Source organism: Gallus gallus, chromosome 2, assembly GCF_016699485.2.
Source record: "Gallus gallus isolate bGalGal1 chromosome 2, bGalGal1.mat.broiler.GRCg7b, whole genome shotgun sequence".
NCBI classification, from domain to species: Eukaryota; Metazoa; Chordata; class Aves; order Galliformes; family Phasianidae; genus Gallus; species Gallus gallus.
The window spans coordinates 110928692-110950855 of NC_052533.1; the positions used below are offsets into that span (position 1 = coordinate 110928692).

At 40.6% G+C, this 22164-nt stretch overlaps 1 protein-coding gene across 19 annotated transcripts in view; it reads right to left on the reverse strand.

Moving 5' to 3' along the window:
* Nucleotides 1–1441: 1441 nt before the first annotated feature.
* Nucleotides 1442–22164, reverse strand: part of PLAG1 (PLAG1 zinc finger) — a 53209-nt gene continuing 32486 nt past the window's right edge. For 6 of the 19 annotated variants that reach the window (NM_001031577.2, XM_046926303.1, NM_001398377.1 and 3 more), the window contains 3 exons: nucleotides 14058–14157; nucleotides 9960–10318; nucleotides 2906–9382 (listed from right to left, as the gene is read on the reverse strand). In NM_001031577.2, the coding sequence (NP_001026748.1) occupies nucleotides 8119–9382; nucleotides 9960–10201 (1506 nt within the window). In that variant the 5' untranslated portion in view covers nucleotides 10202–10318; nucleotides 14058–14157 and the 3' untranslated portion in view covers nucleotides 2906–8118. Of the gene's footprint in view, nucleotides 2703–2905; nucleotides 9383–9959; nucleotides 10319–14057; nucleotides 14158–14548; nucleotides 19649–22164 lie in introns of those variants that run through there. The other 13 variants (NM_001398379.1, NM_001398378.1, XM_046926347.1 and 10 more) reach the window with 10 other exon arrangements.

The following is a 22164-nucleotide window of genomic DNA, read 5'->3' on the forward strand; positions in this document are numbered from 1 at the left end:
GTGATTCACTTGGCACTTGAAAAACACTCAACTTCCATGCTTACAAAACATATTTCTCAACTTTTCCAGGTCTCCCCATGCATGCATACATGTACACATACATACGCACACATACGCACACAGATGCTGGTATACATACATATATATATATATGTATACACAAAAGTCTAGGCAATATACTGATTTTCAGAAACTGTCGCTATTTTGGTGCTCTGCATTATTTTGCACCCACTGACTGATTTATATGAAGTTACACTGTACCGTTCTCCTTTGGGCAGTGCAACAGTGAAAAGCAGTGCTCTCAATTCAAATGTATTTCAAACCAACCACAGCGTACATTACAGTCCTGAATCCACAGCGTTCTGCTGTTAGCTGGTGTATCTTTGGTGCACCGGGTGGCAAACGAGCTCAGTAGCTGGCGATTTCATGACACAAAACATCCCTGAAGGAGACAAAGTTGTGGGATGGCAATGGCATGGAAAAACACAACTATTAATTACATTTAAAGAATACTTACTAATCAGGAAGCATTGATTCCTTGAAGACAAGCGGGCCACTGCAACAAGTAAGTATATATAAAAGTACTGGGCACGACGTTACACACCGTGCTTATTATTAGCTGAGAATGTTTATAGTGAATCCCACGTGACCAGGAACTTGTTATTTCACACGACTGTGGTCTGTCTTTTCCAACATCACTATCTCCACTGTTGTTCAAAAAATGGAAGTAAGACATTGCTGTCTACTTGCCAAGGGCACTAGCCAGTAATGATAAGCAGTAGTTAATCCTCTACTACGTTTCCCAAACTTGTAAGCACACACTAAATTTTATAATCCAGCTTATCTTGCTGGCCTACTTGATGCCTGCTTGGGATTGCATGCCCTTGCTGTGCCAACTACAGCAACTGCCACTTCAGCAACCCACATTTGTATCCGGTGCAATACATGTTTTGATTTGCAAAGGAGGGAAGACAACAGCATGTAGCTGCTCAGTTCTTGAAAGCCTAACAGAAGCTCTGGGTCACAGGTTTAGATTCCTCTGTCAAAAAACCCTAAACATTCTGTATGTTAGGGCACACTTATTAGCGAAAAGGAAAAAAGGGAGAGCAAAGGGAGAAAGTATAATTATCTTCTATTCCTGTAGGGCAGAGAGAGCAGATACACAGATGATACTGAAGGACCATTTCTCTGTATGTTCTTACAGATGTTTTGGATAGGGATGGCTACAGCAGAGAAGGAAGGGATGGGTGGCCGTGCTTTTGTACAACTCCGGTCATCTTTCCGAATGTCTATTTTAACAAAGAATGATTTCTTTTCTTGCCAATTAAGATGCAAGATGAGAAAAATAATTCATTCAGCTTGGAAGCCCCTCAGTATATTGGTAAATCTCTGAACTTCCACCCTTTTGCCTAGCTCTAGCCTTCCAGAAATGGAAATGGGCTACAGAAGAAAGAATTTACTCTCTCTTTTAAGAAATAAGAAAATTTTGAAAGGAAAATACAAAAATCCCCTCCCCAGTTGAAGATGTGCCAGTTTATATGAGGCGTAAGAACAAAGGCTCTTGTCACGTCGAGGATTTTCAACCTCACACCCACCTCCTCCAAGTCTTGGAAGAGGCTCCTGAATTTAACAGGGAAAGCTCTGGTGCGATCTTGCAAAGAGATGTCCGAATGTAACACAGATACCATCCTTGCAACCACCTCCCACTTGTCACAGAGGGTATCGGTTTGGAAGGAGAACATCTTAATTCTGTTATGGTGGATGACACCATCTACCGGAGTGAGACAGGGAGGAGTTCTCTCAGGGGGGCAATTGGGGGCTTTGCAGAATATCAGATAGATCAGTGCTGTACTACGGTTTATGTCTTCATCTTCCTTCTATACCTTTCAAGGCAATTTGGACAAGAAGCAGTTGCAGACAGGAACTGCCTCTTCCTCCATCTGTAGAGCTGTTGACTCTTTCCATACCATGGCCAACTCTCTCAAGCCAGTTAGAAACCTGTGACACAGAAGTGATAAGTCAGTTCAGAGGAAACAGCTGAGAATCACAAGAAAGCAAAAATGTCCGCATGACACAGTCAATGACTCTGGAAAGATCCTTTCTTTCAGACTGGTGAACAGGAGAAAATCTAAAAATTACGGAATTGGAAGAGCAGGGCATTAGTAGTATACATTTTGAAGAGCAATGGAATGTGAATTTAAAGCAGCTTCCCAGCAAATGCTCAGTCTCTTACTTTCCTCATAAACAATTCATGCTATGGAAATGGCTATATGGAAAAAGGACACTTTCTGCAACTTTCTGCTACTGTGGGTAGGCTGCTGGTTTGGTGGTACCTCTTCGCTCAGTGCATTAGTCAGACTTGTCAGCAAGGCTTCCACAGCAATGTCACAGGCAGACAGGAGGTGTGTGGTATCAAAACAATGAAGTTTCTCCTGGAAGTGTGTCAGAGAGACAACCCACATTCTGTGCCTGTAACACATGCCACAGTCTCACGGTTTATCCTACAAACTATAACAATAAGTTACTTGCGTTCGTCTGAAGCGATGGAGAGAATCGCTTGCCCATTTCTCCCACACGAGACCCCCAAACTCACCTTCCAGCTTCTCACAGCGTTTCAAAGGGCAGCTTGATGGCAAATGCAACTGCTTTCTTCAGCTAGGATCTGTCTTGTCACAGACACAGTAGCATCATCCAATCTGTTCCTTGGTAAAACCATGAAATGCAGAAACTTATGCTTGTTAGATTTCCTGAAAAGCTGACATTTTAGCAGGCATCAGTCAGAAACACAGTTACACGTTTGCAAAAGCAGACTAGCTACACCCAGGAAAACTGGATGTATGTAAAATGACATACTGCAATCCCAAGCATGCGGAGCGAGATTATCTATTGAAATGCCAGGCATAAGTTATTCATTAACTAAAACCATTCTGTAATTTTATTGATATATTTTGTGGAGTTCACATATTTTTGTACAGCAAACATAACACTGTAGGCCACAAGAAGCTGCAGCACTATTGTTTAATAGCAGCAAGGTATATTTTATAATCAGGGTATGTGGACAATAAATAGTCTGTTTCTTTGGATGTGAATGTTTAAAATGAAGTTCTGCTGCAGCTTCATAATGTGATTGCTATTTTACAGAGCTTATACACAAAAATATATACGCAATCTTTTTGTCTATATTTTATACAAATACAACAGTAGTTTGTGAATACATTTTAAAGTACATATACATGATAAGCAACTCAATTTCCCATATCACAGGATAGCAAATTTTAAATGCAAGAAACATACACAAATTCTGTCTGGAATGCAGGGTTTTCTGTGTTCTTTTTTTTTTCTCTATTTTTGACTCAAAAAAAATTTTATCATTAAAACATTTTAGCATTCGAGTCCGAACAATTTTCCCACTAGCTAAAAAATAGAATTTCAGCAATCCGAGTCAGGTTTGGGTGTGTCATCATTCCCCAATATACTCTTTCCCAGTTTTTGTCTAAATTCAGAAGCTTTTAGTAATATATAGTAGGTTCTTCACTCCACACCATATAAAAAGCCCGCAATGAATTTTAACTAAACCACCTGTTTCTGTGAACAAGAGCTGGGCTTGTCAGCGTTTCCATTTGCATGTCCGACATTTTACTTCTGCAAGTGCATATGAATACATTGTGGTGTTGTACAAAGTTCATTAATGACAAATTAAGTCACAGTATAAAAATATATCATACAACTATAGGTCTAGTATAGTCCTTTTTTCTATGGGTAAAAATACATCTGAATGAGACAGGGAGGTTTGTAGCACCATGAGAGGAGTTGTATCCCAAGTTACATTAGCAGCATGATCCAATATAACAATATTGCAGGAGTGTTTCTGAGGAGATAAACATTCACTCTGGTTCGACTGTACCACTGAAGCTTATACTGAAAAGTGTTTACATATGATTAGCAATAGTTCTGTGTCACTTCCAGGGCTAGATAACTGTTATCAAAAGACACTGCCTTCCAACAAAGTAAGACACCCTTATTACATAAAGCTTTGGGACTATCCAAACACATTTTGAACTACTGTGGCATTGTTTGTACGCTGAGTGTAATGCTAATGCCTATGGTTTTAATTGTACACTGGGAAGATGCAGAATGGGCAGCTAAGTCTATACAGTTTACTACATACCAGGTAAGTACATTTACTTTGGAGGCTTATCTATAGACTGAGAAGAATACAGGATGAGCTGCTAAACCAGTGTATGAGACAGACATAACGAAGGATGCAGCCCTGCTCCCCTTGACGTTTACGGATGCAGGATCAGGCCCTAAGTTAACTTCAGACAGCAGCATAGTGTTGAGAGCATATGATAAAAAAAAAACATCTGCATCAAATACTGCGTGTTAAATATTTTTGCAATAGTTACCACCCAGAACTCCAGAGGACACAAATTACAATTGGTGAGGACAAACTCTTTCTTTTTCCTTTTCTTTTTCTTTTTTTTTTTTTTTTTTTGACTGGTATTCAAAATGGCAGTAGAAGACAGTGTAGTTTGAAACGTGTAAACCTAGTAAAAACCATTGTAAAACCCTTAAGAAAGACACACTGGTTCTGTGCAATATAGCAAATTGATAAGAAAACACTGTAAAAATGTACCTGTTTAAAATTACAATGTCTACCATTTTGTACACAAAGCATTATACCAAAGGCCTACATATATGTAATCTAATGGCACTTGAAACAAATTATAATAAAAGGTTTTATAATAAAAAGCATAACCTGTAAGAAACTTTCTTAAAAGGTTTAGGTTTTCTTTTGAAAGTGCTATATCTTGTAATATGTGTAACATAGAGGTTGACCAAGCTTTATTTTAAAAAATATTGGCCTATAATACATGTTTAGCTCACTAGGCAAATGATCCTGAAAATATGTACTCTTAACATTCATTATTAGCTTAATAAAGCAATCAGCTCTGGCTCATGTTTCAGTCAGTATATGGTTTTAAAAAACCGCTACTGCCAAATTAACAATAAATCACTCTATTCCACAATTTACTACTAAATTAAGCACAAGCAACAAGTACACAAAAATATATATATTTAAAAAAAAAAAAAAAAAACACAACAAAACCCAAACAGAACGGAACAGAAAAAAAAAAAAAAGAAAAAACAAACAAAAAAAAAACCCAACAAACCTCACTAGAAGTCTCGAAGTTGCACAAAGAGTGGTGCACGATCAGCCAGCCCTCCCCCCTCCCTCAAAGAACCAATCTGAAACCTAGAAAACAGGGTTTAAAACGTGACGTTTTAGTAGTGGCCAATACTGACTCTGCCTAAATGATATCCAAAAGCACTAATGTGTTAATATTGCTTACAGTGTCACATCTGCTTCCACACCGTCCTACATCCTAGCTCAGCGGCACAGGCCGAGTGCAGCCGCCGGCCGCAGCCCTGACTGAATGAGGTTCAATACCTTGTCTGAGGTCCCTGCTCCTCCACTGAAATGTACGTCTATCTCCAAAGTGAAATGTCAACCCCTTCTCAGGAAGCTAAGGCACTAACCAAGTAGTAAGGTCTCCGGCTAAGTACTAAGAACTGGGTGTTGGCCAAGCGTTTGTTGGGTTTTTTTAATCGAGTCTGATCGGCAGCTGGGCCTGATAAGCAGGTGGCACTGCCCTGCGCCGAGCGGTACATGTGCCACATCAAGTCCCCTCAGCGAGCAGCCTGGCCAAGCATCTGGCAGCGGCAGAGGAGTCTGAACTTATTTGTGACACTCGACCAAGGAACTTCCTCCAGGCCATCCAAAAATTGCTCACAGAGCTGAAGCTCCCAAGGCCTGTGTGCATCATCGCCAGGAAGAAGAGCGCGGCCTATCCACTCCGCAGCCGCTGCCAGAGCCGAGCGTCACGGCATCCCTCCGCTCACGGGGAGCTGCTGGGCTCTGCTTCACGTGGATCAGAGCTCACAGGAGCAAGGGAGGCCGTTGCTCTTCATCCCAAATTGCCTGAAAAGACTCAGAGGAAAGCCAAGTTGTCCCTATGTGCATTGTGGTTGCTGATTTTTAACCAGAAATACATTCTGTGGCGTTCACCTTGTGCTCTGTTCACCTGTGTTTTTCTTTCCTTTATAAAGGTGATGAGAAAAAGAAGAAAAAAAAAAAAAGCAATATTGAACGAATCATTCAACTAAAGATGTAAGTAAGCAAGCGATCTGTTTCATAGAAACCAGAGGAAGCAGTCATGAAGCAGAGCTAAAAGCCCACTTTGAGATAACGAGCTCCTAAACCCAACATTTAGGAGCAGTTTGTAGAATTTCAAAAGGTATTTTCCTTATCAATACATCCTTATTTTAATGCCTTTGGAACACAAACACATTTATAAAAATGTTATCTTTCAGTAATAAAATTTAAATACATATATGTATAAAATAGTAAAACTACACCTGCATATTGCTCCTAGAATTAAAAAAAAGTAGGAGCTACTGATAAAACATCTGGAGCACGAGCTCCTTAAATGGGAGCAACTTTTGTTTCTGTGAAGTATATTTAGTTTAACCACTTAAAACCTCGTATGAATCCTCATTATTGTTTGAGAGATACAAATGTACTCGATTTCTATTTTTTAATTCCTTGTACAAAAATGACAAGGAAAAGCGTGTTATTGTTGAATTACAGCAACTCGAGTTTGCTTTCATGCATCACAGGTTTGTTTTTGTTTTTGTTTTTTTTTCCTTTTTTCCTCTTTTGGTTATTAGGGGTTGGGGAATAGAAAATATTGCATTAGGCAAAAGTGGTGTAAGCAATATGCTTTTACTTCACTCCTAAGAGTCCTGTCTTTAAATCTTGGCAGTGGGCAAAAAGTCCCTAACCAAGTACCCAGGTGTAGAAAGTATGATTAACATCTAACTTGTTGCTTAGGAGGACATAACACACCATGTAACACAGCTGAAAAGTTCATTCCAATAGAAAAAAAAAAAAAAAAAAAGCCCCAAAAATGGTATTTGTAAATTTACATTCACTCTCTGACCGCACACTAATATTGAACTGAAAATAGATACACACTTTCTGGCTGGACTTGATCCACCCTTTGGTGGTGGCAGCTGGGAGAAGACCGATGCCTACAAATGTCAGTACACTATTGGAAGATTCCTATGCAGTACTCTTTCTATGCTACTAAAGAGAAAAAAACAGCAAGTTAAGAATCAAAACAAAAACTGCGACAAAATATTCTGCATTACTAAATTACAACACTTTTATATTTCAAGATCAGCCATTAAATTTGCCTGTTTTCCTCTACCAGAGTCATGAAAGCACAACACAGTTCCAAATTCAACTTGAAACTTTTGTCAGTTAGGCAAGCAGAGATTCTCTGTTGAAGTTCTGTTCAGCCATGATTTTAGAAAATTAAACTGTATTTTTTTTCTTCCAATATTCATAACAAGCCACAAAGATTTAAGCCAGAAAATGGCAAAATTCCTAACACCTTTTATAATGACTTCAATATAAGTCAAAACGTTATATATATGTACATGTGTATATATGGACTTCTATATATACACATCCAAATTTTCAGAAAAATCTGAATTCTACCTTTATTTAAAAATTACAATTTGTCATTATAGAACAGATCAGATGTCACCATTTGGGAAGAGGGTTTTTTTGGAAAGGGACCGGAGAAACTTTTTTCCCGAATCTTCAGGAACCTTTGTGATACACGTTTGAACTGGATCCTTTGCAAATGCTGTAATATATAAAAGGTAAAAATGGTAGTTCCACCACTGACATCAACAGAACAGAAGTGGCTGTAAGGTTGAAAAGGTTTTTAAAAAAGGGATGCGTGTTGAAAGTTTGCTTGGGATGCCTTTCTAGTGGACATTTTAAATGTGTCAATTGGCAGTGAAAATGAAAACAATACAATGAGACTTAAAAAAAAAAACAAAAACAAAAAAACAATGAAGTAAACACAGCTGAGAATAAACACTTCCAAAACATTTTTAAAGATTTAAATTTCTTACTGGCTTCATGAGATTGGTACTGTACAAAAGCAGAGAACTGATAATGTCTTATAGTAGGCACTAAGTTAAAAATGGTCACCTAAGGCATTTCTACAAATAGACAGTAACAAGCCAGCTTTGTACATCCTATTGGAAAGCTTGATGAAATCGTGGTAGGGTGGTGGTTGTGCTTAGACTGCTCGTGAAAGCTGCTGACAACGAGTGCAGAGACCCAAGACCTATACTATTGCTAGGATCTTGTGGATCCTGTGTCTGTGGTGGAAGTTGAGTCATAGAAGAATGTGCCTCCTCCTGCGTATAACTCATTCCAAGGTTTCCCACTGAAACAGAAGGGTTATAGGGAGGGCCGTTGACGGGTATGAAGTTGAACAGCTGAGAAAAGTCCAATGACGGGGTGTTTAGAGGTTCACTAATAGGAACAGAGCCCTTGGAAAGGGAAACCTCCCCAGACCCATCATCTAGCGGCCCTACTTGTGGATCCAGCCCTAGTTTTGATGAAGATGCTTGAGAATCCTGGGACGAAGAAGGCATACCACTTTGCAACTCCATTAAGTAACTTTCGATTTCCCCTTTCAAAGGCTGTTCTTTTTCAGGCATAGAAACTGCGTATGAGGTAGAACTGAGCGGATATTTCAATGATAGCTGGTGCGAAGGGTGGACAGACTCCATATCTATTGGACAAGGCATTCCCAATGGTAACGACGTGGCAACCATTTGGTGTGCAGATGCAGAACTCTGCATGGACTGAATCTGAGTGTTGTAGAGATTTAATTGCAAAGTGTTTGTAAATGGCTTTGATGTCAGTTCACTGGAAGGTAACGACATCACTGGAAGCAGCTCATCCTTGATAGGCACAGAAACGTTGCAGGTAAAGGGATCTAGAAGGTCCATTGGCTCTGTTTTGACCTTCAAAAGTTCTTGGTTGTGACTTTTCTTCATGTGGCGCGTTAGGTGATCCTTACGCCCAAATCTCTGTGCACAGTACTGACAGAGGAAGTCCTTTCTTCCAGTGTGCACTACCATGTGTCTACGGACATCCTTTCGGGTGTAGAACCGACGATCACAGTGTTCACACTGGTGTTTTTTCTCCTTCACTCCACCCGATGACTTGCCTGCATGAGTTTTTAGGTGCTCCAGCAGCACTCCTGTGCTTTCAAAAGTCTGCAAACATACCTTACAGGTGAGGTCACCGCTTGTTGCAGCGTGCAAAGCCAGGTGACGTTTGAACCCAAGCTTGGTATTGTAGTTCTTTCCACATTCTTCACACTTAAAGGCCTCTTTGTTGGGATTGTGTGTATGTAGGTGATTCTTTAGGTGATCTTTTCGGTGAAACATTTTCTCACAATAATTACACTTGTGGGTTTTCTCAGGAGAATGAGTAGCCATATGCCTTTAAACACAGATATATTCTGTAAGTAATTATTTTGATCAAAAAACACACGTGCTCATTTTTTTTTAATGGCAGCTAAATACTACACTAAGGTTGCTTTTCAACAGAACCTTTTAACTGAAAGCATGACACTACAAAGACAGTTTGACAAATTAAAATATAGCAAAACACGAGCCATTTCTCTTAAATCGACACTTTAGTTTTGGTGGGTTTTAGCTACTGTAACAGGGGTATATGGGCAAGTATGAAAGTACTTGTGTAAAAGTCCATAGCCAAAAATTTTCAGTCCATACTCTTTTCTTGTGACAATTCCTTATACAAATGAAAATTCTATTCTCATTAAGAAAACAAACAAACAGAAAACAAAAACAGAAAACAAATTAAGAAACAAAATCAAAGACAATAGCTTGCAAACTTATGTAATTTAGATTTCTAGAAACAATCCAATGGCTACTTTTAATTAACACATCCTCTCTGCAATCAGCTGAAGGCGTACACAAATATATACTTTTACACGGCTTAACACGGCCAACATAAAATAGATAATATAATCTGAAAGATAAATAGAGTTTAATACCTTAGTAATTTGTACTTAGAAACAAAGGCCTTGGTGCAGTCTTGTTGTGTGCACTTGTAGGGCCTCTCTCCTGTGTGAGAGTATGAGTGAACCTTTAATTTCTCAACACTGTTAAAGGCCTTGTCACACAGTTGGCAAGGAAAGTTTTTTCTTGGTTTGGTTTCACCACGCTTACGTTTCCCTGAAGGGACTTTCTGGGTATCTCTTACTTCTGACAAATCACCAGGAATGACAGTGGCCATCGCAGCCTAAACCAGGCCTTCTTGTTGGACACTTGGGAATTGCCCAACTCCACTAAATGATTTAGCTTTAGATGGCTTCTCAAGTTTCATGTGGTCGTAAAAGAAAGCAAAAGGGGACTGGAAAAAAAAAATAAGAAACAACTAGTTTGTAACTAAACTTAAATTCTGAAGTTTACTTGCTATGTGATGCTTCTGAATAAAAGTTAAAAATAAAATTAGGTTCAGCTGGTCTAATGTAATACCTGTAGGTTTCTTTACACTATTTGCTGCAACTCTTACAATGCATTGCTCAGGATGAACAGATCCACATATGCCCTGAAATTACACCTCACAACCTTTCCCTCAGGCACTGATGGAGAACAGCAAAGTTTCTGTCAGGTTTCAGGAGGCATCAGACAAAGAACTCACTTCAGAACGTATGAAGAAGGCTTTTGGCAGCTTCAGGTTTCAAAGGAATTAAAGTTGTGCCTGTGGTGTTTGTACAGACATACACACACATGCACGCACACATGCACATACACGGTTATCAAAATGAAAATCTGTACATCTTGAAATGCAACTGGGAGTTTGAAAATCTACATGAAAAGCAGCTTTTTTTGGCAGTTTGGGGGGGTGCAAAGCTCACACTCTCTGCTTTACTGGCTGATTTTGGTTACTGTTTGCGTGTCTATTCTAGAAAAATGCAAACATTTCCAATAATTTCTAATGCCAAGTGAAATTGCCCTCTGCTAACGGAGATGTGATATGTCAGTAATAGAAACTTCGTGGATTAGGCTTTTTATCAGCCCAGCATGGGAAACCTGCATTTCACTCACGCTACCCTGCATGGTGCAAGGGTTGTAAGTGCTGAGGTTGAGGTTATCTTGGGATGAAGGCTCTTGGTCCTCCAGGAGGAGCCTAGCCCCTCCTGATGCACTGCAAACCGTGAATGAAACCTGCAGCCTTTGGCTACAAGAGGAGTGTGATGTTCACATCTGATCTGTTGGTGAGGACAACTTTAAATTCACGATCTGGTAACGTATAGTAGCAACTGGGTGCCTGCGACTACAGGGCACTCAACAATCCTCCACTGTCAGAAGTCACTGACAGAATCATCGGAGCACAATTGCTACTTTAGATACCCAAACCTGCTCTGTCCATGGCAGGAAGGGCCAAATGCGAGGTCTGCAGCGGCATGGGCAGAGAGGAGGGCTGCAGGAGGGTTGCACTCAATGCAAACAGCGGGCAGGGCTGAAAAGCCGCACATTAGGCCCTTCTCCCACAACAGTGGCAATTCCCCCCCACCCTGGTGTCACAGCCCTGCAGCTGCCATCCAGCCTGGCCTACACCAGCACAGCTGTGCAAGAACAGGCCGGGCTGGGCCACATGGCAGCAAGGCTGGGGGCAGAGGCTGAGCCGTGGGCTTGGTGGCCGGCTGTCCCCATGTCTGCTTGCAGCGGGGCCAGGGAAGCCGGCAGCTGCTGGGACAGGTGGAGCAGAGCAGCCAGGAGTCAGGCAGGGAGCACCAGGCAGCAGCTGCTCCGGCCTCGTGCCACCTCCCCAATAAGAAAGCAAACTCAGTCCCAGCTGGCAGCAGGGAAGGCCTGGTAGGCTCCGAGGTCCCTGCCACAGCCCAGCACCATGCTGGAAGAAAGCGAGGAGGAAGGAAGGCCTGTGTCTTCCTCAGGCTGTGACAGGACAGGAGGGCTGTGTCAGCAGGGAGGCAGATAAGAAGGGAATGTGCCTTTTTAATATCTGCATGTGCATTTTTATGAATGCCTCAGATTTGAGATTTCCATTTGAAACACATATACAGAGTAACATCTTTGTCTATGCCTCTTCCTCCCTCCTTCCCATAACCTCTCCCTTGTCTTTGTAAAAGGAAAGAAACACTGGCAGACCAAGATGGAAATTTGCTACCTTTCAACCCTATAGTCTTCGAACAGCAGATTAAGCTGTACCACACTCCTAAAGCAAGAAGTTTTGTAAGACCACCTTTCCTCCCCCCAGATTCACATGGAACCACTAACCTCTTCAAAGATACTCAGCAACAGTAAAGGTGTTTCTTTAAGGACTCTTATTTCAGATTTGCCTCTGACTCATTCTCACTCATGGGATGAAGCCTGGGGACAACAATTCCATGACTGGGAATGTGCAGAGGTCTTCAAAGAATCAGCTTAATTTCAGTTTCTGTCTCATAAGCGATTTTCTAGCTTATAAGTGAAAAAAAATTGACGAGTTGTTTGGAGACTTGAGATCAAAGTACTGCTGCATCAAGAGTAAATGAAGACCAATTCCAAAGACTTCAATGGAGCTGCTAATGTAATTAAGAAGAAAATCTCATTCACATGGTGAATTTGTAGGTCGAAAGATTTTTCAATATACGCTTTAATCATGATCTGGTAATATAATTTATTGTGCCTTCCCGTAAACAAACAAACACACTGGTCTTCTGTGTACATTGGCCTGAAGATAGAATGAAACTTGTTCTAGCCATTTTCACAGAATCACAGAATTGCAGGGGCTGGAAGGGACCTCTAGAGATCATCTAGTCCTCCTGACAAATGAGGTTCTGGGGAAGAAAAAGATACCAGCACACTCTATGCTTATGTATAATGTTTTCATGTCCTGTGGACACCTACGTGGCTTCACTGCACAGCAGCATCTCCAGGAGTGTCCTGAAGCATCTGCTGCCTTGATGTGGGCCACCCATTTGTAAAATCCCCACCTAGCCTGAGAAGGGCAGTCAGTGTTAGTGCAAATAGTGAAGGGATCTACCTCTACTCCTTGCTGTAGGGGAGCATGATTAATTTGACCATGCTGAAACATAGCAGCAGGTGGCCTCTATGCTCAATAGGTGACACGGGAAAAAACAGGCAGGACTGATGGGATGCAGGGAAGGTTAGCTAGTGAGTGAAAAGAGGAGAGAGTGGACAAAACTTTGAGGCATGGGGCACTGACAGTTTTGGGGAGCACTGCATATGGGTAGGAACATCCAATGACAAGACAATGGGGTAACCTGGTAATGCTGAGGGGCAGGTGGGGGGGAGCTGAACACGCGTCAAGCTGGAGAGACTCAGGATATTATTAGGTCATGCAAAGGGCGATGCACAGGGTCTGATGCAAAGCATGCGTGCTGCAGAGCAGCATATGAAGTTTAACTCCTAACGTAAACAGCGCCGACAACATCTCACTCCTGTTCTTATTGCAAGGATCACATCCCAGGCTTGAGGCCATCCTATATTCAGGCCAATATTATGTTACTTTCATCTTCTCCAAAACCTCAGGTAACTTAGCTGCTGTACCGGATGTAACTCAGCACATTTGTGTGAATGAAGAATTCAACTTTTGTTTCTCTATGATCAAAACTAATTAAGCTGATTTTGAACTGCATTTAAGTGTCCTTAAAAATGCATTATTAGAACAAATATAGTATGGATTCAATCTTTGGCAATGACAGTGTTTTATTAAAAAAAAAAAAAAACATGTAAGCACTCTTTATCTCAGTATCGTTTCTCAACAGATGAGGCAATTAAGAACTTCAGTATTGATTTCTGAATAGTCACCTTTTTTTTTTTTCTTGTGGATATATAGACTGAGCAATGGAGATACAACTTAAAAAAACCACTGATCCTCAAATATTACACTTTCCAAAGACCAGCTGAAAGAATTTTATGAGTAATATTGCCTGCTTGTGTCTCAACATAATTATCACTTAAAATCCTCATTCTTACTGGTGCTTTCACAACTGCAGGATGAACGTCTATATGCAGTATCAAATATAACAAACACATTACACAAAAGCTCATATGTAACGCTATTTTTAAAGAAGCATATACTTAAAGCAGGAATAAAGTAGCTTCTGTTCAATGCACACCTGATGTTTGCCCACTAAAGTCCTCAGATTTTGGTCTTAACCAGTTCCGCTGACTCTTCTTGGAGGAAACCAGAATCCAGTACTTCCCATTTTTACTGGTCTGAAAAAGAAAAGGAAGAACGGACTAGACTCCAGCTAAATCAGGATACTCAGAAAGGCTGGAATGTGGCAAGACCGGGAGTTGGAAAGAAAGAGAAAGGAAAAGTTAAAAGGGATAGAGCCAATCCATGCACTGAACATTATGTACTGTTAATTATAAACTGTATGAATCAATTGCTCTTGCATTATCAGTAGCAATTATGCACTTCAATTTCCAGTATACTTACATCATTTCAACTAACGCTATGCTGGACAGCAATACAAAGAGATAAAATTAGACAAAAGCAAAGAAGTTTTCAATAAAGTTAAAAACAAAAAATCCACAGACCACAAATAATTCAGAAATAACAGCAAAACATGTAAAACACTGGGCCCAGACTTGAGTTTCTTACTTAGAAAAGACTGAATAAGAGAAGATTTCTGGATTAGGCCCAACTCTACTAGAACCTAATGCCTTCATTCTGCTTAATTATACAGGAAATAGCAGCTTAAAAGGTGACCTGCAAAGGAAAATAAAATTAATTTTAAAAAATAATAAAGCATCTTAATGATGTACATGCTACAGGTAAATCCCAATAGAGGGCAAGTCTAGGTGTGCCTGAGCAAATCCAGAGGGCCTTTCTGGAATTTCCCTTCCATCTCCCTTTTCCCTGCCACTACCCTTTTATAAAATTGCAGTACATCTCCCTTTTCCTGCTAGAAGGCCTCCTGGATGATACAGGAATACATTGGAAACACGCTCAGCATCTCATTCTAAAGGATAGGCCCTTCCAACTCATCCAGGTATGCAAGGGAAAAGCTCCGTATAGCACACATACACTTAGTGTTACATAAGGCTGAAGGTATCTGGTAGGAGCTATGGCAACATGCAACATTGCCCCCTGTGTAATTTTCCCGTCCCATTTTCCATTCTCTCCATACAGTTTTCTTTTTGGGTACCAAGTTTAGCTTTGCGCCGCCCCAACTTCCTCTGCTGGTAATCATGGATGTGAGAGAACCAGTGTGCTTGAAAGCCTATCACAGGTGAAAGTGCTTTACAGTAACCCACCAAAGCTTTCTGGCAGCTGATGGGAGTTTATCTGGGGCTTTTTACATGCAGGTAGGGCGTAGAAACAGGTTCAGTACCCAAACCCAAATCAAAAGCTTTGTTTTTAACAAACAAGAAAGTGTGGGGACACAACCCTCACCAAAATCACTTTGTTCTGGGGAGAAAATACTGATGACTCCTTGCGCAGTCTCCCAGCAAGACCATGATGAGCTAGTTACCCTATGATGCCTACCTCAACATCTCCCACTCTGTCGCAGCAGAAAGGAAGAGCTTCGTTATCCAAAAGTTTCTACTACAGTTGTTCATAATAAGCAGACAGCATTTCAAACAGCCACAAAGACTTAATGAACTACGTCATAAGGGACTTAGTCCATTTACTATTGGTATTTACAGACTATTTCCAGACTTTTTAAAAAAATTCTATCTACAGTAATATAATGTCCCCTCAACTCTTAAATGATTATTGTGTTAAATTTTCACATCTGAAGGAGCTCTAGCAAAAAGCAGATGGCTTCAGGGACAGGTCATCAGAGGCATGGGAAGACTATCAAAGCAGGTGAAACTGGAGCAACTGGAACGAGTAAATAAAGAAGGTAAATGCCAGATGTACTTGAAATGCTGAACTGAATGATGGAGGAAAGTCAGGTACTCCTTCACTGTCTTACAAACAAAGCACAATTGCAATGCAGTGGATCCAGATGTGGGCAATTCTGTACCCACAATTAGCTGGGATCTCAGCTTCTACAAGGCCAATGCCTAGTCAAAGAGCTTAGAAGGATACACAGAAAAGAGGAAGAGATTGTATGAACAGTGAAAACATCCATCACATTTGACAGGAGCAAATTTATATATATATATATTTAAATTCTATACCCTACAGCAGTATATCTGCTAAATGACTTTCTTACGCACAGAATGTCAAAGCTGTCCACTGCAATGCTCATTTTTAGACCACCTTCCTCAGAATCTGCCGGTGCTAGAAAAGCTCCAAGGCAGAATACTGGACAAAGATGCACCATTCTTCTTGTAACTGCCTACAGCCTTACTAAGTTTTCAATCAGATGAGATAAGAACAATTTTTTTAATCAGTACTAAAGTTTAAGTTATCATCCATGTGAGGCAGAGAAGCACCACACTGCAAAATGCACTGCGGTGTGCGCATGCCTGAAACCCATGTGGGAACTTAAAAGACTTCTATAATTTGTCAGGTTATAATTCCAAGAATTTTTAAGATCTTTTGGTATCTGTCAGGCCTTAACTTTGCTAACCCTAAAGACATCCAGATCATTGCCAGTTAGACTATACTTGAATGTACAGCATCTAAAGAGTCAAAGGGAAAAAGAAGCCCCCCATGACTAAGCTAGATTTATTCCTGCTTTTGATAATAAAAAGAAAGTCATTCTTTGTTTCCAAATTCACTGGTCATCCTTCAGAATCCAAAGAAATAGGTGCACTGAGAAACATTTTAAAGCATAATCCAATGTGTAGACCAAAAGGATAATGAAGACATGAAACAAACACAACTAATAATCCTCCTGCTAGCTTGCATTTCTTATTTTACTGAGAGTGTCCAAGAACAATAAAGGAAATCATCAGTGTCATGGTTATTGTCCTTCAAAATAGGGTTATAGTGTGAGCAGAGCATTGACAACACAGTATCTGTCAGGAAGTGTTGTTGTGTCTTGTATACAGAACAGTGCATGGAGTTTCAATTCTTGAAATTAATCTGTTTGTGAAGCAGAACAAGGGTCCTAAAATATTAGTTGTGATAATGACAAAATAAAAGATTTAAGGGTACTACAGAGTCACCTTGGGTTTTAAATATTTCTTTAAGTAAACAAAATGAAAAGGGATTATTTACCCTGTGGATAAGGGTAGCGTGATTCTTTAAGAAGGGCTGTCCACACAGATCCCAGGTGAGCATGTACTCACATGAATAGGATTGAGTTCTCTGAAGACACTAACATCCCTCCAGGCTGGGCCTGTGAACCCTCACGACTGCTACCATGAGTGGCATAAGGGAAAGAACTCCCCAGCTGCACTGTGCCCATCACTACTACACCTAGTGTGAGACAGAAGTACGTGGGCGGAAGTTGATGGCCTGGCTGGGAGCGTGGTGTGAGGATAGGAGAGCTGAAACATGGACTGACAGCTCAGTTTGGGACGATGCGGGGATGAACATGTGCAGTCAAGGAAGACAAGAGCTGCTGCTGCTGCTAAGAGTGGTAACAGAGAAAAAGAAGGACAGACCCATCTAACCTCTCTCAGGTTTGCCACCAAGGAGTAAAGATTCTATCAGATTGAAGGACAAAAGGTCACTTTCGGTGTCTCTGTGGAAAATGTGTATGGAAGAACCACAACTACTGTAGTGTAAGTAGCCATTTGTCGTCTTTTTTATATCAGGGGACTAATAAGTAGCTGCAGAGGAGCAAAAATACTGAGGAAACCCAGTCTGGCACACCGAGCTGCCAGGGTGATAGCACGGGTCAGTGACAGCAAGGGCAGCAGACCTGGAGGAAGCTTCAAGAGACAGACAGCGTAGCCACATCCCTTGGTACAGAAGAGCTAAAATGGCAGACAGGCAGCATCTTCACTTCTCTGCAGCAGAACTGAATGAGAAAACTCCTCACCAGGTTTCTGTGTGTCAACTAGGGCTATCCAAATTGCATAAATGTCATCAGGACTCCTGAAGAGGAGCAAATCTACCACTGGGTTAAGGCAACCGAAGGAGGAGAACCATTTAGCCCGCTCCCATCTTCCTTGCTCTGTCAGTAGTCAGTTCAGTTTGCAGAGGTGTGGATTTAACCCTTTTTCCTTCCAATTCCTTTGCTAGGTCAGTTGCTGAAAGAAGCAGGCAAAGTGTCCGTGCTGCTCCAGGATAGCACGCTGGAACCTACAGCCTTTAGGCAACAAAAAATCATGTTTAACTGGCAAAGATGCTGAAGTATTGATGACTTCAGGGGTGCCTTTCTCAGTGTTCAATTAAAATCAGTCTTCTGACAGATGCAGGTGTCTACATCACTATTTGTTCTTGGCAGGTGATCCGATACACACTCCTTTGAACAGCATGTCACTTCTTAAAGGAAACAGACAGCAAAGCCTGCTCACCTCTGCTGCCAGTGTTTAGAAGGACAATGGTAGGAAGATGCTGATTCTCCCCAGTTTGTCCCTGTGAGACTGATAACCAGAAGTTGGTTTAATCAGGGTGCCTACCTAGGCCAGAAGGGCTCGTCCCTGCAGTTCCACAAGATTATACTTCATTTAATTTTCTGTCTGCTTTATTTTGTAATTTGGAAGAGATTTGAACAGCGAGCAACATGTACACACACGTTTCACCCCTAAGCAAAGAAGACACCTGGCACGACTGTCTATAAACACGGCACTGCCAAACGGCAGGATGGACGGATTTCAAAGCCCAGAGCACTGCCTTTGGCCATTGTGCAGGATGGCAGTGAGAGGAAGAGAGCCAACAGGTATGTTATCTTGCACTAGCAGAGAACTGGTTAAGGTTTTTTAAGTTGCTCTTCTCTCACGAGCCTAAATGAAGATGTGAGAAGACCAAGGAACACGCATGGAGGCCCCAGTGGGTGATGAGATGACATTGAGAGGTGGGTGGCCACTTGGCCTTTTACAGTTTTGGATAAGAGTTACTGTAAGTAGCTGTTCAAAGACGTAGGCACTGGCCCAACTTTAAAGAAGCGTTTCTTGTAAGAGGAGCACGTGTACATACACAAACTAATCACAAAGGAAACAATGATGTTTTGAGTTTTTGTTTTGTATTTTTTAATACAAGGCTGTATTTATCTTATCATGAAATCCAGGGCTTTCCCTTATTATCACGAAGCCAATTTCAGAAGAATCTTTTAGCTTGTATTCACATTCTAGTCTACTCTGTGCAGGGACAGCTGAAGGACCATGGCAGCAAGAGCACACAGAGGCTGCAGGAAGACAAAACAAAATCCAAGCACGCAGCAGGAGAAAAGCTACTGCAGGAGAATGGAATGATGTGGGCAAAACAACAAAACTATCTATCTGGTGATCTTGGGTATAAACATAAGAGTGACTTAAAATAATAACGCATAGCACTTCACCCTTGGGGGAAACAGTCTAACAGCTAAAACATAACAAATTAACATAAGCACTGAAAGTAACATGAGGCAACTGCCTTAGTCTACTGTCAGTGACTGCACACTGCTAATGCCTATCACAGAATGGCTTGGGTTGGAAGGACACCAAAGATCACTTAGTTCTAACAGCTCTACCATAAGCAGTTCTGCCAAATGCTAGATCAGGCACCAGCTCACACTGCCCTGGGCCACATCCCACCTGGCCCTGAGTGCCTCCAGGGATGGGGCACCTACAGCTTCTCTGGGCAGCCTGTGCCACTGCCTCACTCCCCCCTCAGTGAAAAATTTCCCTGACATCTAATCTACATCTCCCCTCCTTGAGTTTAAAACCATTCCCCCTTGACCTATCACTAATATCACATATGCCTACTATAGGCAGTAACGATTATGCTACAAAGAGCGTGACGTAAAAGGCAGGAAAATACAAAACCAGAGATATTTCATCAATTCAGAACTATAACAAATTATTTTTGAGCTTTTTTTTTTTTTTTGCCTTAAAACACATTCGCAAAGCAGAGAAACTTTCTGAAATTACATAAAAAGGACTGCAGAAAAATATCCACATCCTTTCGAATTAGTGAGAAAGGTGGATAAGCAAGGAGAACAAATGTCCCAGCCTGTTTTTTTTCTAGTAGTAAGTAAACAGATCTCACCAGTAAACATCTGATAGACGTATGTACTTTTAAGAAATATATGCATTATTATTTTAAATTTAATAAAGCAAACTTCTTGGGGAAAAAAATCCCTAAGTTGCTTGGGAAAATGGCAATTATGCGAAGATGAGTATTTATCTTGATGTGACTACTACATGCAGCAGTTTTTTCCTTGATTATAAAACTAGCTGCAACTCTAAAAAGCTGTACCACAGTCATGAAATGTGAACAACCAGCTTTTTAATTTTAGAAAATAACTCATTCTTATACTATGCAACACTAGAAAGAGTATTACATAAAATCCTGTTGTGTTTGCCTTTTTTTTTTTTTTTCCCCTTAAGTTTCTGGAAAAGTAGAACATGGTTTTACCAAAGTTTATTTTATCATGACTTAATAGTCTGTAATTTCAAAACAACAACAACAAAAAACTATCACAACACTACCCAGCATCCCTCTGTGGGCTTCCATATTTTAAATTACTCACGTCCACTTTAAAGCTTGAGAGCTCAGTTTTGGTTACTAAATATTCCAAAGGATTCCTGCTTATATAATAAATCAAGGAAAGCAAGAACTGACTAGAGATAACCCATTTGATGCTCAGGGCTTTTATATGCTTTAAGAATTTCTATAACACAGCACAGACATTTTTCTAAAACCTTTGGAAAGGCTGTGATGCAAATAATGTTGATGTTGTAATTACTTTTAGAACATTTAATACATGTAAAAGTGCCTCTATATATTTTAGAGTTAAAAAAGATAAAATAAAAACACAACTGCCTCCCCTGCTAAAACCTACCAGGAACAATCTGCATTCATTCTTAAGCTGATGAAAGCAAACTTTGTGTAGTAACCAACCCGCATATAGAACCATGTCATTCTAACAATAAACTCTAATCAAAAGCAAATCCTGTATATGTACAAGTAAACACAAACACATATCCAAAGAGCATCTATGAGATCCTACACTAATGCAATTAAGAATTAATTCATGTCCATAAGCAGTTATTTTCATTTGCCCCAAGAATAAAACAAGACACTCAGACTTCTGAAGATGAGAGTTAAGTGTGAGACAAATTAATGGTACATCTTCTCCAGTATTCTGTCCCTAGAAATAGCCAAAACAGGTAATGAATGTGTGATACCTCCCACCAACACTCCTCTGGCTTCCAACTACCTTGATGTCAAGGACTTCCTGAACCATTACATGGTTTCCATTAATTCAGCAACTTTCAGTACATTGCCCTTCCAAGCAATAGTTCAGTCTCCCCTTAGAAACCATATCCATTTTTAATATCCACTGAACTGATGTTAAACAGTAGGAGACATCATCTCACAGGTCTCTCCACTACCACTTTTATGGAGGTCCTCTTACTTTCAAAGGCTTGGAAGCGGCCTTCTCTCTTAGCTTGTTATGTTCTTATTCTAAAAGATAGTGGCCAGTCCTGTTCCTTCCTCTGCAGGTGTCTGATTTGCAAATTTTCATGACGTTGTCCTCAAGTCATCGATTTCCCAAACCAAAAACCCAGTTTCCAGAAGCATTCTTCATTTGAAAGCAACCCCATGCATCTCATCATCCCTGCTGCCCTTCTCTGAGCCTCCCTCAGTCCTAATAAATTCTTTCTGAGATGACGGCAGCAAAAGTGAACACAGCATTCAGGATACAATTGAACCATGGATTTACACACTCTCATAATGACATTCTCCCTTTTCCTATCTCTTTCCTAATATCTCCTATCATTCAAGTTGCGCTTTGGTGATCCATGAGGCAATGATTCAGAATCATCCCCAAGTCTTACACCTCTGTGGTAATGCTGAGATCAAACTCACAACCACGGACGTGCTCTTCAGTTATCCTCATCTATCTATATTGAATTTCATCTCTCATTTTGTTTCAGTCTTCAGAACTTTCAGTGTCCTTCTACTGTTCTTCACAGATGCTTTCCTTCTTAACAGCAAATGTGCTAATCCAGTTGCTCATCCCTTACTTACATCATTTATGAATGCAAGGAACAGCATAGACCTCTGTGGAATGTAACTGAGAGACACCTTTAATAGAGAATTTTCTTTTCACTTCTACCCTTTGATCCTACCTTTTTATCTGTCATTCATCTATGCAAAGACCTACAGGCATTCCCTCTTACATTACAGCTCCTTAGCTTCCTCGGAAAGCCTTTGATACA